Source organism: Myotis myotis, unplaced genomic scaffold (genome assembly GCF_014108235.1).
Source record: "Myotis myotis isolate mMyoMyo1 unplaced genomic scaffold, mMyoMyo1.p scaffold_m19_p_20, whole genome shotgun sequence".
Taxonomy (NCBI): Eukaryota; Metazoa; Chordata; class Mammalia; order Chiroptera; family Vespertilionidae; genus Myotis; species Myotis myotis.
The window spans coordinates 16,800,855-16,818,050 of NW_023416325.1; the positions used below are offsets into that span (position 1 = coordinate 16,800,855).

The 17,196-nt window shown below is 51.0% G+C and overlaps 1 protein-coding gene across 1 annotated transcript in view; it reads left to right on the forward strand.

Moving 5' to 3' along the window:
* Positions 1-17,196, forward strand: part of RPH3A (rabphilin 3A) — a 63,499-nt gene that overhangs the window by 14,351 nt on the left and 31,952 nt on the right. The window contains exons 3-5 of the mRNA XM_036354446.1: positions 3,027-3,115; positions 5,287-5,298; positions 10,607-10,753. Coding sequence (XP_036210339.1) covers positions 3,045-3,115; positions 5,287-5,298; positions 10,607-10,753 — 230 coding nt within the window. The 5' untranslated portion in view covers positions 3,027-3,044. The remainder of the gene's footprint in view (positions 1-3,026; positions 3,116-5,286; positions 5,299-10,606; positions 10,754-17,196) is intronic.

Here is a 17,196-nt window from a genome sequence, read left to right on the forward strand (position 1 = left end):
TGGAAAGTGCTGAAAAGAGAGAGAGGGGGGCCAGCGATGAATTCGTACGCTACGCACTGTGGTGGTTGAGCCGCAGTAACGAGTTCATCGCTGGCTCCCCCCCTCTCTATTTTCAGTCCTGTTTCCCCCTCCTCCCTGCCATTCCATCACCCCAGGCTCCATTTTCATAGGTTTCTCTGCTCCCCAAACATTCCTGTCCACTGACGCCTCTGAGCCTTGCCTCCTCAGTTCCCCTCTTCCTTTCCTCCATCCTTCATGTCTTGCGCACTCCAGCTCATCCTTCAAGAGCCAGCCCCAATTTCCTTCATCTGGGAAGACTCCCCTGACCCCTCCCCTAGGCAGAACCATTCCCTTCACCTGTTTGTTCCCATGGCATTTTGTACATTAACAAAACAAAGCCTTTTCTGGACACACACATGCGCGCACACACACACATTTTTTTTAGAGAAGGCAGAGAAATTAATCTTTATTTTTAATTACTGCCAGCTCTCTCATCCTGACTTTAAATGCTGCCACCTCATTTGTCTTATTAAGTATTTAGTTTTGCTTTTAATTAGTGCTGCTTATTGTCGCTGAATTTTAATAGTCAGTGCAGGGTCTCAGCAGGCCTCGGTGTGGATTTTTCACAAGTGACTCCTGTCCTCCTGCAAGGCCCGGGCTTGGGTGGCTGTGCCTTTGAGGTGGCAGGAGGGGCTACAGGGAGTGGCTGGAGACTGGTGTACTTTTTTCCAGACCTCAACCAATCCTGGTGGAAGTTAGATCCAAGGTAACTGATCGATGGAGACACACAGAGAGTTCAGGAGGGTTGCGATGCAGAAATTCAATTTAAATTTGGCTTAAGGAGGGAGGGGGCGGGGAAGGAATATACTGGCTCATGGTATCCAAGAAGGCCCTAATAGATTCAGGCAAGGCTAGATCCAGCATTCCAGCTCATCATCAGGCACCAGTCTCCCTCCATCTCTCAGCTCTACTTCCATCCTTTGGCCAGTCTTTCCCACGTGGTGGCCGTGGTGGCAAAGGTCACCAGGATCAGCCCCAGGCTTCTGTGCTTTGAGCTTAACAACACCAATGGGAAGAGGGCGCTTCCAGCTTACGGAGCACGTGCCCACCCCAGGGCCTTTGCACTTGCTTCCCCGCTGCCTGGAATGCTCCACCTCAGAGAGCCCTATTGACCACCTATTTAAAGTCAGTCATCCCCCTCCATCACCAGTCCCTTTTCCCTGTTTTATTTATCTTTAAAGTGCACATCATCGGCTGGTACGTCTTATATTTGACCTGTTTGGTTGTTGTCTGTCTTCCTGCTGGAAGGCTGAGTAACAAGGTAACAGATGTTTGTTTTAATGCTGTATCCCCAGTGCCTAGAATAGTGTCTGGCATCTAGTAGTAGATGTTCTATTAAAAAAATGGTTTTTTGGTTAATCCTCACCCAAGGATATTTTTTCCATTGATTTTTAGAGAGAGTGGAAGGGAGGAGAGATATATAGAGAGAAGCATCTATGTGAGGGAGACACATTGATTGGTTGCCTTCTGCACCTGCCCCAACTGGGGCCAGGGATCGAGCCTGCAACCAAGGTAGGAGCCCTTGTCCGGAATCGCACCCTCAACCCTTCAGTCCGAGGGCCGGTGCTCTAACCACTGAGCAACCGACTAGGGTTATAAATACTTTTTGATTCTTCCCGTTTCTCCAGAGAAGCTGGCAATCTGTATTTTTCAGTTAGAACCTGTGCTTTTTAAAGCATTGGCTTAACTTCACTTTTAAAAAACACTGCATGGGCCAAGCAAAGCCTGCTTTCAGCCTGGATCCTGTTGTGGACCCGCAACCACCCCCATTTGAGGCCCTTTGTGTAAGCTCACCCCCCACCCCGTCAGATAGTCTGAGTGAGTTTTCCCAGATCCCTCACTGAGCAGTGATGGGCTGGGCTCAGGGGAGGGAGGGAGGGACAGGGACAGAGACCGAGATGGAAGTGCGTGCGCACCGTCCAGCTGGCAGCTGCCTGTTCTGCGAAGCATCTGGTTTAATTCCAAGACTGTGGGGTGGGGGTGGGGGGGGGCGAGGCTGACTGTGGCATTGAACTCCACGCAGACCGCTGAGCTCACACTGGTTCCCAGCAGCACCCCAAGCCCCACCTAAAGCTGGCCCAGCCCGCCCCCGCTGAGTGGAGCTGCGATACCTGCTGTGACTGGGAGTTAAATGTGTTTCAAGAGTTGTTTTCAGTTCAGCTAAAACCTGCTGAGATTCTGGGATGGAAGCAGGGTTCCTCAGCAAACAGCACTGAAGGAGAAGTAGGCAGAACAAAATGGAAAGGGGGAAGAAGGGGGGCTTTGACTCTGGCTTTTTGGGGTGTGGGATGGGGCCTCTGAGGCAGTTTAAGATGCAGGTTGGTGTCAAGGTTAGCGCCAAGCGGTGGAGGTGGGCAGAGCAGGAGCCAGGACTGGCCCTGCCACTTACCGGAGGATGGATTGAGTACCCACTGTACTCGCTGAGCTCTGCGACGTACTGAGGGTTTATTGAGCATCGACTATAGGTGATCCTCAGCACTGGCTGCAAAGTGGACATGCAAGGCCCCATGCCCCAAATTACTAAGAATTTCATTCAATGACAGCAGAGCATAAGCCAAATGCGGGCCCATCTAGCACAGGGGCCTTCTCTGTCCCCTCCCAACTTCTCACCTGTTCAGCTCCTCCGGGAACAAGGCTGTGCTGTAACCAGAGCTTCAGGGAAATTGGGGGGCCCCTGGGAACACTGCCCCTACCCTTGCTGGGCACGTGACCTTGACTCGGTGAGTGAGAAGAATGTGGAGTTAAGGGCAGGATCTTCAGCTCTGATCCATTCCTGCAGGAGGGAGCTGGGACCTCCAGCAGGAGCTTCCCTCTGGGGCCTGAGGCTCCCATCAGGGAAGAGGACAAGCTGGGTGAGGTCCCGTCCTCTCTGTGTCCCCGAGTGCTGGGCGTGGAGCAGGAGGGCCTTGGGGATGGAGACGCGGCTGAAGCTCTGGGTGACGGCCTCTGTGGTGACTGTGTTCCAGGCGCACCGGACATCTGCCATGACCGACACCGTGGTCAGCAGCAGCTCCAGCCGCTGGGTGTGTCCCAGCGACCGGCCCCTTCAGTCCAAGTAAGTCCCGGGTCGTCTTGGGAGGGGCTGGTTTGGGGTCGGTGCGGGCCTGGGATTTGCGCTCTCCAGGGAGGACAGGAATAGCAAGCAAAGACCTGGAGTCTCTCCTGGGCGGGGGCAAAGGAACCCGGTGGGAGCTTTGTCATGGGAACTTGCCCGCTGATTTTCCTGCTTTTTAAAAATATATATGTAGAATTGTTTTAGTTTTTTTAAAAATGATTTTTTTACAGAGAGGGAGAGAGGGAGGGAGAGAGACATCGATTTGTTGTTTCACTTACGTTTCCACCGTGTATGCGTTCATTGGTTGATTCTTGCATGTGCCCTGACCGGGGGATCCAACCCGCAACCTTTGCATATCTGGGCAATGCTCGAATCAACTGAGCTACCGGGCCAAGGCCGGGTATGTCATTCTAAACGTCCACCAGAAATACACCTACTCTCCCAGCCCTTCCCATGATGCCCCCTTGGGCCCGGACTTATTTTGCAGAAAATATTCTATCCGCCGAACGGCGTGTCTGGAAGATAAACAGTTGCCCGAAGGGTGGATGGGGTAACATTTCTTTTATTTCTGAAACGTCAGTTAATTAAAATCCCATGCATCTGAGAGTTTACTTCCGTCGGTACAAGGCCAGACAATTTGCTTTACGCTGAGATGAGAGTGATCCCGACAGCCTGGATGCAGTTTCATTAGCAGGGCGCCTGGGCTGCCGGGAAACAGCTTGGCATTCTCCGTGCACATGGCCGGCCGGCTCGCTCCTGCATGTCCTTGGGATATTAAAATTGTTTTTTCCTGCCCTAACCGGTTTGGCTCAGTGGATAGAGCATCAGCCTGCGGACTCAAGGGTCCCGGGTTCGATTCCAGTCAAGGGCTTGTACCTTGGTTGCGGGCACATCCCCAGTGGGGAGTGTGCAGGAGGCAGCTGATCGATGTTTCTCTCTCATCGATGTTTCTAACTCTCTATCCCTCTCCCTTCCTCTCTGGCAAAAAATCAATAAAATATATTTTTTTAAAAAATTGTTTTCCCACACATGCTAATGGGTGGATTGCAGTCATCACGCATGCTCTCTCGTCGGCTGCAGCGGTGATGCGGGTGCTTGCGATGTCTTTCTCCGGGAAATTAAGACGGCCAGTCTTCATTAACTGCTGGCTAGCCAGACACGCTCACTGCTTTTGTGATTCTCTGATGCCTTCCTCTCTCAGCCTCCTTGAGTCTAAGGTGTTTGAAACACGTGAGAGTGTTTGAAAGAGGCAAAGGAACCTGCGTCTGGTGAGGGCGGGCAGTGGTTTAACTCTTTAAAAAAAAAAAAAAAAAAAAAAAAATATATATATATATATATATATATATATATATATATATATATATTTTTCATTGATTTCAGAGAGGAGGTGAGAGGGAGAGATAGAAACATCAATGATGAGAGAGAATCATTGATTGGCTGCCTCCTGCATGCCCCACCCTGGGTATCCAGCCCACAACTCGGGCATGTGCCCCGACCAGGAGTCAAACCGTGACCTCCTGGTTCATGGGTCAATGCTCAACCACTGAGCCACACCAGCTGGGCTAGTTTAGCTCTTTGTGTTGGGAAAACTTGGGGAGAAATGCTGAAAAGGTCACGCTGCTCTATAGCTTTGAAGTCTGCCAGCGAGAGAGTGCCAGAGACCAGAGGGGGAAACTGAGGCACAAAGAGAGGACATAGGGGAGGTGTCTGTGTAGGGTTGCACACCTGATAGATGGGGCTGCTGGTCTCCTCCCTCAGCCTGGGCCACTGAAAGCTCTGCTTCGGGAGGAACCGGTTCCTGCTCAGGGCTCGTGGCCCTCCTCAAAGTGTTCGGAACAACAAGAGCCAAGGATGATGTCGGCCATGTCACTACGTGATTTCTCTTTAGGACCCCAAGCCCATTATTTAAATACCTAAATGATCAGCTCGGTTCATCAATAAGCTGAACTGATTGGTCATTTTAATCCCAGCTGGGGCTTTTACAAGCCCACCCTGCAGTGACCTTGTTTTGGATGAGCCGCAATCCGATCACGATGATTTGGGGGAGAAAATGGAAGCAGGTCCTTGTCATTTAAACCACCTGGTGTTGCATCCACACAGTGCTGCTCTCATGATGAGATTTCTTTCCTGACTTTGTTCTTTCTTTCTCTCCTTTCTCTGCCTTCCTCCAGTGATAAAGAACAGTGAGTATTCTATGCTACTATTTTATTTCTCAACCAACTGGATTATATCTCTCTTTGTGTGTTGGTTTGTTAATCTTCACTTAAGGATATTTTTCCATTGATTTTTAGAGAGAGAGTGGGGGAGAGACAGAGAGAGAGAAACATTGATGTGAGAGGGACACATCGATTGGTTGCCTCATGCACACGCCGGACCAGGGCCAGGGATTGAACCTGCAACCTCGGTACATGCCCTTGACTAGAATCGCATCCAAGACCCTTCAGTCCACGGGCCAACACTCTGGGCTGACACTCTAACCACTGAGCAACCAGCCAGGGCTAGCATATCTTTTCTGATCTAAGTGGCTTGCCCCTACAAGACAGGTGGTCGGAAAAGGAACTAGCACATTTTATATATCTAAAAAAGAAATTTAAGTGGTTTGAAAAAAAAAAAACCACCCTTTTGAGAAAAAGAATTATGAAATTTCAGAAAGTAGGTTGATGAAAGGACGGACAGGTTCCCTAGGGGAGGCCTCAATTTCATTCTTGTGGCGTTTCAACAAGTTTGGTGACCACTCAGTGCCCTATTTCCACAGCCTTTGCCTGGGGGCTCTGTTCCGACATAAAGAAAATATTAACTGAAACAACTGCTTCCATTAATAAAAGGTGATGAGCAGGACGGAGCTCGCGGGAAGTCACGCGCTATGCATGCCGTCCCTGCCCCCTCAGGGGAGGTCGCCAGATTTCCCGGTGAGCTGCCCTTCGCGCGGAGGTCCTCCTCTGCTCACAACCTTTGTCATTTCAATGAGACTCATTTCCCAAACAGGCATGACCGGTGGGATGCCGGGTCCAATCAGTGAGCAGCCGGCTGCAGAGCAGCAGGGCGCGGGTGGCTGGGAGCGCGCTGAGAACCCACGGGAAGGGAAGGCGTCTGTCCTCCCCACGGTGGGGAGTTAGCACAGACCCAGAGGCAGAGCACGGCGTCTGGCATCAGAAGACCCAGTGAGTCCTGCTCTGGGACTCGACGTCGGTGGGGCCGTGGACATGCCTTTCACCTCCCGAGCCCTGGCTGTCTCCCCTGCAGGACAGGCAGGGCAACCCTGTCCTTCCTCCCTCACCAGGTGGACGTAGCATCCAGTGAGGTGCACCGGAGGGCTCCGTGAACTGTGAAGCACACTGAGCACAGCGGGGGCGGGGTGTGTGTGTGGCAGGGGGAGTGTGAATCACAACGTTGCCTTAGCCTGTGTGTTGTGTATATACATTATACATACGTATCCATACGTATATTTACCTTGTGTGTATATTTGTATATATACAGTGTGTATATATATCACTTGCATAACTTGTTCAGCTCTTTTGGACCCAAAGGACCACATCACTGGGCCCAAAATCCTCTAAAGGTTTTCTTAACATCGATCAGGTGACCCCAGGAAATGACTTCCCCGGTTCTGTGTCTCAGTTTGTCCATCTGTCAAATGGGAGCTTTGGACAAGTTGATGGCTAAAGGCCGTTGGAATGTTCTACACTTTCTGTTGTTGGCCGATAAGACTCTGGCCAGACTAGATCTGCTTCTTATGAGTATGGTGAGTGTATTATTCAGACATGCCAGGGAGAGATGTTGAGACATTGTCAGATTATAGATATGAATATCACAAGAGAGAAGCTCATGACTCCAGAGGGTCTGGAGGCTCATAGAAGCTTCCAGAATACAAGAGTTGAAAGGTAGAGTCTATGACCATACTCTTTCACTCCCTCCTCCCCTCCTTTCTTCCCCCTTTCTCCCTTCCTTCCTTCGTTATCAAATATTCACTGAATGTCTACTACATATCAAGGACTCACTGTCTTAAGCACCGGGAATACAGGGATAGCCAAAGTATGAGTATGTGTCTAGCGGGGTCTACAAACAAATAAACAGCCAGTCCCCAACAAATATACCCCCATGTGCAGTCACGGTGGGCTGAGCAAGCACAGGAGGGGCATCTAGCACAGTCTTGGGCGTCATGATGGGGGAAGTGAAATGTAAGGTGGGCCCAAGTGAAAGTAGAGACAGATGAGTTCCAGGTAGAGGAACATCATGTGCAAAGTCCAAAAGTGAGAGAGCATAGAATTTTAGAAGAACCCAGTGGAGCTCAGTCTGGCTTACCAGATTAGCAGGAGCCTTAGATTCCCTTAGATTGTTCGGGGGGACCCTGGCTTCCTTCTGCACCCCCTTTAGTCTGATGGGGGCAAATTTCATCTGAAAGGACCTGTATACCTCCAGGGCATGTGAAAAACATTTTGTGGTGTGGCTGCCCTTCCTTCCCCATCCTTTCCTCCAGGATTCATTAAAATCTCATTCACTGAGCTGTAAAGCGACTTCCTGCTGACACCTGCCTGTGCCGGCATCCTCGGGGAAGGGAAGGGGTGAGAAGAATAAAGGAAAGAAAAAGGATTAATTTTCTGCACAGCCCCACCGTGTAATGCTTCAGAGCCTCGGAGCCCCAACAGCACTTCCATCATTGCACTCCTTTTGGGAGTTATAATTTGTTAAAAGAGACATCTGGTGGGTATTTATTACGTGACTATTGTGTGCATGAAATAAAGAATTAAGGCGGGAGGCAGACAGGAGGTGGGAGTCTGCCCTTGGCAGATATTTAGGAAGAAACATCTGTGAGGGGCTTCCACCTGGAGTCAGGACTCATTCCTTTTGTATTTGGGGCCACTGGTGGAGGGTTCCTTCTGACCCTCTCTTGATGCACCTGAGCAGGTACCTTCGGGTAGCGATCAAGCAGGCCCAGGATGCTGGTTTCTTGAGCCCCTGAGCGTACTTGCTCCACACATGTTTCTCGGCCACCCCCTTCCCTCCTCTGAGGGGCAGGCGTCTGGAAAATGAGCAGGTCAGTTGCAGTGATCTGTAGGCTTTTTGTTAGCAGTGAAACTCTTTGGTTAATATTTTATTCCGAAGCTAAATAGATAAGACAGGTGAGAGTGGCCCTGGAGAAGGACCTTTAGTAGCTGACAGCATTAAATACATCATGGTGAACCTTGTGCGACTGTAATTTAAAGTAATACCAAACTGCAAAGTAAATGGAGGGAGTCTAGCAAGCTTCTCACTTGTTTGTTGTTGTCGAAGTGGGCACTGTATCAGCTAGCTTTTGCTGTGTAACAAACCATCTTAAAACTCTGTGGTGTAGAACAATTCTTTGTTTCCAGGAATCTGGGCTCAGCTGGTGGCTCTGCTGATCTTGGCTGGACTCGCTTATGTGGCAAAGGGTTGGCTGATCTAGGATGGCTGTGGCTGGAATGACTCAGCTCTGCTCCACAGGCCTCTCATCCTCCAACATTCTGTCCTGGGCTTGCTGTCATGTCATGGCAGAGGTGTAAGAGAGTCATCAGAGACACACAGGCTTTTGTAGATTGACAAAGATTCCTCTCTTCCTCCTCCTCCTCCTCCTCCTCCTCCTCCTCCTCCTCCTCCTCCTCCTCTTCTTCCTCCTCCTCCCCCTCCTCCTCCTCCCCCTCCTCCTCCCCCTCCTCCTCCTCCTCCTCCTCCTCCTCCTCCTTTTTCTTTACAACATAATTCTTTAAAAAGATACTTTCAATTAGCAATGGGTGCAATGAAGAAAATGAACCTGGACAATGAGGGATCAAGGGAGGCCTTTCTGAGTTGACTTTTGAACCAGATTTAAATGATGAGAAGTAGCCACCCATGGGGATATCTGGGGGGATAAGTCTTCCTGGAAAGGGGACAGCAAGTGCAAAGGCCCTGAGGCAAAAAAAAGGTTTCAGTGTTTGAGATTGAGCAGGGAGGCCAGCGATGCCGGGGTGCAGTAAGGGGGTGATGAGGACGGAGGCAGGTTAAGGACAGATCAGGTGGGACTTTGCAGATGGGCAAGAAGACTGACTTTTATTTCTACCAAGGTAAAATTCACAGACATAAACCCAACCCTTTTACAGTGTACAATTCAGTGGCCTTCAGCATTATCACAATATTGTGCAACCTCTATGCATTGTGGGTTTTTTTTAAAAGTCAGTGAGAAGCCCCTGGAGGGTATTGAGCAGGGGGGGGTGAGCCTGTTTAGCATTTATTTGTTCATCCCCAGAGGCCCTGGCTCCGAGGCAAGGTGTGTTTCCACCAGAATTTCGCCCTCCTCCCCTTTCTCCCAACAAGACTTGGCCCCGGACACCTGCTTCCCTTCGCTTTCAAACTCTTCCTTCTCTCCTCTTTAGTGCAAACCAGCTAAGATAGGAGGATGGCAGAGGGCGGGGGTGGGGGGGGCAGGGTGAGGAGATGGGGCTTTTGATTTTTAACATTGAGTATCAAAAGGCAATTTCATGGCTGCTGGTGAGAGTAGAGCAGTGGAAGTAATAGAGGCGGTCAGCTAATGGCGTGCTGGCTCTGGAGGATTCTAGTTACTATTTCCCCCCCTAACAGGGACCAGCATTTCTAGTGTTTAACCCTGCATTCCACTCGGGTGATGCGCCCCGTGCCCTGGGGCGTGGGCCGTGTCATCCGTGGAGATGATCATAATGTGCCATAGACCTCGGCTCTCCATCAGCAGCCTCTGATCCCCCTCTGCACCGTCACTGGGGCCACGCGGGCGGGCACTCAGTCCTCTTCGTACTGTGGAGGTTAAGTGCACAGGCGGCCCAGGTTCGAATCTCACCTCCGCCACTTCCTGGCCACGCAATGTGGGGGAAATGGTCTAATTTCTCCATATCTGAGTCTCCTCGCCAGTAAATGTGTGAGAGTCCCAGTCTTGTAGGGATGATGAGAGGATTAAGTGAGGCAGTGTGGTGCCCAGGAGGTGCGATATCCATGTTTGCTTGTTTAGAAAAGCCAAGAAGAACACAGGATGGAACTAAAAATGCTCCAGGAGCTTCTGAGGCTGGAAATCAGGGGATTTTTATAAGCCGCGGTGGCAACGACTTTAAATGCGTTATTTTTTAAATCTGTAGCTCGAACCCAACATCTTTGTGCCAGGCAGGGGCTGGGGTCTACCTGGAGCCCAGGGCTTCTGACTGCCCTCCCAGAATTGGCTCCTGTGCACTTTCTGTTGTTGGTCTGCTGCTCTGGAATCTTCTCCTGAGAACACCCTTGTCCTCCAGGCTTCTGTGAGCTTCCTGCAAGTGTGTGCTAAGCACATAATGAAACTAAACCCATTGTACTGATGAGCAAACTGAGGCTCTGAGAGATATGATTCTTTAGCCCAGAGTCTCCCAGTCGGGGAGTTTCCTGGCAAAGGTGTGAACTGGGGGTTTACCCCACCCCAGGGCCTGGGGTCTAACCACAACTCCATACTGCCCACTGGGTTTCCTGTCCAGCCTCACGCCTTCCCAAATTACCTTTCAGGCTCCAGGCGGGCTGGTCCGTCCATCCCGGTGGTCAGCCCGACAGACAGAGGAAGCAGGAAGAGCTGACAGATGAGGAGAAGGAAATTATCAACAGGGTGATCGCCCGGGCCGAGAAAATGGAAGAGATGGAGCAGGCGCGGATCGGGTGAGGCCTGACACTTCCCACCCATTCCACGGTCCTGGAGGCGGGGCCTGGAGGCTGCGCTGCTCAGGGCGGGGCGCTGGGCTGGAAGGGGGCTGCCTTTGGGCCTTGCCGTCTGTGACCCACCAGGCCACCCACCCAGGCAGAACTGGAATCTTTGTCACATGAGGTTGGAGAGCTGGAGGAGGAGGGGGTGGGTGGCGGTTACCTGGGGATGGGGCTTTTTCCAGAAGGGGAACGGGGGTTTTCTGATGGGGAGGAAGGAGATTGTGGGCCTGTGCCTTGTAGGAAGAGGGATATGTGTGTTAAGGATAAACCCTTGGAAGCAAGAATTCCTCTCAGCCTTTTTCCTGAATAGCACTTAGCACCAGCTAACATATTTTATATTTACATATTTACTTTGACGATTGTTTATCCCTCTCTGTTAGATAAGGTTCCCAAGGGTAGAGATGCTGGCCTGTTTTGTTCACCACTGAATCTCCAGAGCCCGGTACATAATCGGTGTGCGCGAAAATATTTGTTGAGGGAATGAGCGAATATGACAGACAGTGCTGCCTCCTAATTTCCCTCGCCATCTCCTGTGGCCAAGAGGCTGGAGGGTTTAGAATCCTGTAGTTCAGGGTCCAAATTCCCAGGGAAGGCACTCTGATTGGCTGCGTTATGTCAGGTGCTCTCTCTCGTCCAATCAGCTGTGATGTCCATCTCATATGAACATGGCCATTGGTCTGACTCTGGGGGTCAAGTTAAGGTGTGGGGAGTGTCTCTGTGGCCTGAGAAGGTGTTAGCTTGAACATCCTAGGACAGGGTAGATGGGTTGCCTGCCTGTCCTCCATGTCTGGTGATTTGCCTTGACTCACCTGGTGACAGGATGGACTAGCACAGTGGTTACCCACTGGGGCCCTAAGGTCAAAGCCCTGGGTCCAAATCCCAGGCCTACCACTGACCCCTGTGTGACCTTGAGGAAGCCATTTACCTCCTTGTGCCTCGGTTTCCTCCTCTGCAAAGCGGGGATAACATGAGCACATCCTTCTCAGCGAGGGTATAACATGCGACGGACTCATGCGGTGCCTGGGGCAGAGCTCATTAAATGGCGGCAGTCGTTTATCAATGAACTGGCTGTGGAAGCTCAGGTTTGGTCACTGGCCGAGGCCTCTGTTCTAAAATTTATGCCCCGAGACTCCTGCTTGGCAAGCCCTGGAATTCCAGCAGCCGGCTTCCGTGGAGGGAGATCGGAGGGGCTCCCAGGGCAGCTGGGTGGAGCTGTCGGTGGCTGATCCTCCCTTTGCTGAGACGCTGTGTCTGTGTTTTCCGCCTGGGTCGGGGCAGCAGTTGGGCCAGGGATTCTGGCTGTGGCTGTTTCCCCACATGCTTCCAGCAGCAAGGCCTCGTTAGAAGCATCGCCAGAGGCAAACCCAGTGCTATTTGTGTCTGAAGAGCTCAAACCTGCCCTCGTTCCAGTTCTTCCCACGCTTCCCTGGGAGAGGATCAGAGAGGAGCCAGATAAAAGCAAAGCGACACATCAGATGCGGAGCGAGGCTGAAACCGGGGTGCCACTGGGGCCCCCACTTCAGAACCTGAGGCTCCCAGTGAGTAAGCTTTGGGAGCCTCAGCTTCTCCGCCCACAGTGAAGTGGTCAGTCTGACTCTCAGGACCCTCCTGATCAGACTACGTGTGGGGTGTTTGCTGGGGTCCTCTGGACCCCGGGGTTACCTGCTCCTCTGGAGCCAGTGAACTCCTTCTAAGTCTGTTAAAATAGCAGCTGTTTCTGTGCCCCATTCTGGGTCCAGACACCCCTCTCTCTGGTGCTGAGTCCTCTTCCTGTTACCTGAGTGAAAGCCATCTAGAGAGGTGTGAAGTCACTGTTGATACACATAACAAATCATCATCATACTGGGTACCATTTATTGAGCACTTACTATGTGCCAAACCCTGAGCCTCAAAACGTCATATGGCCCGGCCAGTGTGGCCTTGTGGTTGAGCATTGACCTATGAACTAGGAGGTTATGGTTCCATTCCCGGTCAGGGCACATGCCCAGGTTGCGGGCTCTATCCCTAATGGGCGTGCAGGAGGCAGCCGACCAACGATTCTCTCTCATCACTGATGTTCCTATCTCCCTCTCCCTTCCTCTCTGAAATCAACAAATACATATATATCTATATATACCTATACATAGAGATATATATAGATCTCTCTCTCTATATATATGTATGTATGTATATTTAAAACAACAACAATAATAACAGAACGTCATATGGATTGACCCTTGAACTGCTTTTCTCAACCCTGTCAAGTAGATGCTATTATTATTATTATCCCCATGTTGCTAGTGAGGTCAGGTCCCTCCCTAAGGTCACGTCGAGTGAAGATGTACGTCCTGCCGGGCTGGCTCTCAGAAGTATGCTCTTAGCTGTTAGGTGTCTTTCCCGAAGCTCTGACCCAAAATTTCTAGACTGCGGTGCATGGACGTTTGAAAGGCTCGGGTCTGAAGGGGACACGTTGGGAGCTAGAAGCTGCAGCTCCTCCTATGCTGGCCCTTTGCCTTTCGATCTTATTGACCCGTTTGTGCATCCATAGCTGGTCCCCCTGCTCCTGTGGCTCTGAGAGTTCCAGGGAGACTTGCCCTCGCGCCTCCCAGGAGGTGCTGTCTTCCTGGGGCAGCTTGGCTAGAGTCAGGCACCCCAGCAGGTCAGAGCTGGTTCTCTTCCAGAAGCCTCTTTGCTTCTGCCCAATGGGGTGTCTAAACCTTTGGTCACCACTCAGCCCACAACCCAGCTCTGCTGTCTTCAGCGCCCCCAGAGGGGAGATGATGGCCAGAAGAGGAGAAACTCATAACCACCTCATCGTGCCCCCACACCCCTTATTCAACGGCTAAGTGGGACGACAGAGTTTATTTTGCACGCCCTGCCTGCTGCAGGCTTCCTATATTCGTTAGGACACTTGGCTTGCTTGCCAGAAGGGAAATTAATTCCAGCAAGGTGGTTCAAGTTATCTATGGCTACATTAACAAAGCACCCTAACTTTTAGTGACTTAAAGCAACAACCGTATGTTATTTTTGACAATTCTGTAGTTGAAGAATTCAGGCAGGGCTCTGCTGGGCAGGTTTTCTGCTCCACGTGGCATGGGCTGGGATTGCTGACACGGCTGCGTTTGGCTGGTGGCTGGGCTGGGCTGGAAGGTCCAAGGAAGCTTCACGCCCATGTCCATGCCCACGTATGCTTTATGTGGTCCCTTTCGTTCCTTGTTTGGTAGTCTGGCCTGAGCTCCTTTACATGGGAGGTGCATCCCAAGAGATCCAGGGTTCTTAACAGCCGGGTCTGAAACTAGTAGGGTATTAGTCAACCATATTCTATTGGAGAAGGGAAATGGGTCCCATCTGCTTGTGGAAGAATGGCTTATGCCTCCATAGGAAGGCATTAATGGCGGCCACTTTGGGAGACTCTACCACATTATACAACAAGGGGAATTTCAATGTAAGGATTCAGAGCTATTTCTAGGGATTTGAGGACAGGAACACAGCCTTGCCTCATGAAAGGCCTGCTTCTCATCTCACATAGTAGAAAATACAGCCATGCGATACCTTCCCAGTGGTTATAGCTTTTCTTAGTCCTAACTCCAAATTCCCAGGGAAGGAACTCTGATTGGTTCAGCTCACTCTGAGTGTCCACCCCTCATCCAATCAGCTGTGGCCAGAGGTGCCAGGCTGCATGGACACTGAGGACTTCTCCTGAGTGTGCAAAGGGGCTTTGTGAGTTGGACACACACCCGTGAGGTGTCCGCAGAACTTTTATGTGTATTAAGGCTGGAATGAAACATTTGCTTGGGAAAATTTGTGTCTGCAATTTTTGGTTTAAAAAGCTCCCCCCACCACCACCCCAGTGGTAGGACCCTCTGCATCCTTATCATATTTCTTTCTGCCCGGAGCCTCTCAAAGGCATTTGCTCACAGATCCTGCCTGTGATGGGACAGGCAGCCGGGTGGCTTCCATTCGAGGTCACCATCCATAAACAGATGGGCCCCAAAAAAGTAATTAGGATTTGTCATTAACCTTGGTGTCCAGATGCTGTGATGGAAGAGGCAGTCAGAGAGACACAACCTGTTGTTGACAGGATCTGCTGGGTTCCTATCACCTCTCCATCTCTGTCCCATCATCCCCTGTATTTTTGGCACAGAATTTTTCCAAAATGTGGACAGCGGGAGAAGTGAGTAATAGTGCTTATTAGGTAGGCGTCATTCCTGTGGTTTGACAAGCCAACCATCAGCCAGGTCACTCTCTCCTCTTTCTAAAGGAAGAACTCCCCACTTTTTTGACCTGGAGTCAGGCCTTCTGTGGCTAGGTTTCAGGGGTCCTGGGGGTATTTTAGACACATTGATGCATGTGTCTCTGTGCATTTTTAAGAAGGAATATTCATAGGTCACACCAGGTTTGGGGGGACTCTGAACCCCAATGCTGAAACTGCTGAGCAGCACCTCCGCTTTCTCAGGGATTGGGACAATGCCGTCTCATGTGCCACAGCCTGTACAAAATCTGTTTGTGCAAGAAAGTGGAAATCTTCTGAATTCCGTCATGAGTCAGTGTCTGGCATAAGAGGGAGCATGTGTTCAATGAACCCTCGACCCAACTGTCCAAGCCTCTCATGGAACCACTTGAGTCTCACGGTGCGAGGTTGGACCCTGTGGTCTCCAGGCTCCTTCTGCCTCAGCACGATTGACATGTGGGGACAGGTCATTCTTTATGGTGGGCTGTCCTGTGCTTGTAGGGTTTTTTAGCAGCATCCCTGACCTTCATCCACCAGATGCCTGTAGTAACCTCCCCTCCCCCAACCAGATACGACAACCAACACTGTCTGCAGACCGTGCCACCTGCCCTCTGGGGGGCAACAGCACCCCCTTTGAGGACCACCGCTCTGGCCCTTTTGTTAGGTTCACAAAAAAGGGAGAAGCAAACTTGGGATTTCCCTGCAACCCTCCCCCGCTTACCATGATACTAGTTCACATGCGCAAAGCTTCAGGTAGATTCATTTCTGTCATCCTCACAGCAACGCTATGTAGTAGGCTATCCTGTTATTCCCATTTTGTAGAGGGGGAAACTGAGGCACAGGGAAGTTCAGCAGCCTGCACAGAGTCATCCAGTTAATAAGCAATTACAAGCGCAGGCTGGCCGGCTCCAGGGTTGAGTCTTACTCCGCTGCCCTACAGAAAGACAAGGCAAATAGTCGCTGCCCAGCACTGTGCTAGGAACTTGCAAATGTGTTATACAGTGGGGCCTTGACTTACGAGTTTAATTCGTTCCGTGACGGAGCTCGTAACTCAAAGTACTCGTATGTCAAATCAATTTTCACCATTACAATGAGACGTGATGCTGGGCTGATGTTGTGGCGTTCGCTGTGACGTTCGCTGTGCCAACTAGCAGTGGGGTATCGTAACCCGAATTTTAGCTTGCAACTCAAAGCAAAAAATCGGTCGAGAGACGGCTCGTATCTCGAAAAACTCGTTAGTCGGGACACTCGTAAGTCAAGGCCCCACTGTATTTCCTTTCCTCTTCATGTCTTCACTTAAAGACAGACTACGGTCTCTGCTTTACAGAGAGAAAACAAGCCCAGTGAGGTTAGGACACTTGCCCAGGGGCACACAGCCTTTCCATGGCCAAACCAGGCGTGAACCTGAATCTGTATCTCCACTTTCTCCCATTGCCTTTTGGGTGCAGAGAGGGGAGGCCGTTGACAAATGACTTCAGGGATGTAGGGAAGTCGATCATTTACAGCAGTGGTTCTCAACCTTCTGGCCCTTTCAATACAGTTCCTCATGTTGTGACCCAACCATAAAATTATTTTCGTTGCTACTTCATAACTGTCATGTTGCTACTGTTATAAATCATAATGTAAATATCTGATATGCAGGATGGTCTTAGGCGACCCCTGTGAAAGGGTCATTCGACCGCCAGAGGGGTCGCGACCCACAGGTTGAGAACCGCTGATTTAGAGGGTGTCTCAGACATTCCCTCGGGGCAGGTGGGAGGGTTAGCAAGGGCCCCAGCCATAAGCAACTGAAACAAAACAGAGAGTGACAGCATCTGGGCAGCTGGCGGCTGAGTGCCCTCGGGTAGGCGGCTTCCCCTGTGTGCCTTGGTTTCCCCACCTGTGAAATGGGAGTGAATAATAGAGCTGGTCCCACAGGCTGCAGATGACTTACGGAGAACACTGCACGCACAGGGCTCAGCACCGCACCTGGTTACTGTTATGTTCCCGGGTTGGTAATGACCCAGCACCTTGCCTGGCAGTGACCACATTAGCTCCCGTGTCTCCGACTCCGAGTCGGGGTGACCCTCCTCCCCAAAGTGCTGCGGTGCGGGCAGGAATCCCATTCACCCATCCATCAAGGGGAGGGATGGGGCTCTATGGCTCCCCAGGTGACGACAGTCATAAACAACCGTGAGAATTAATGAGT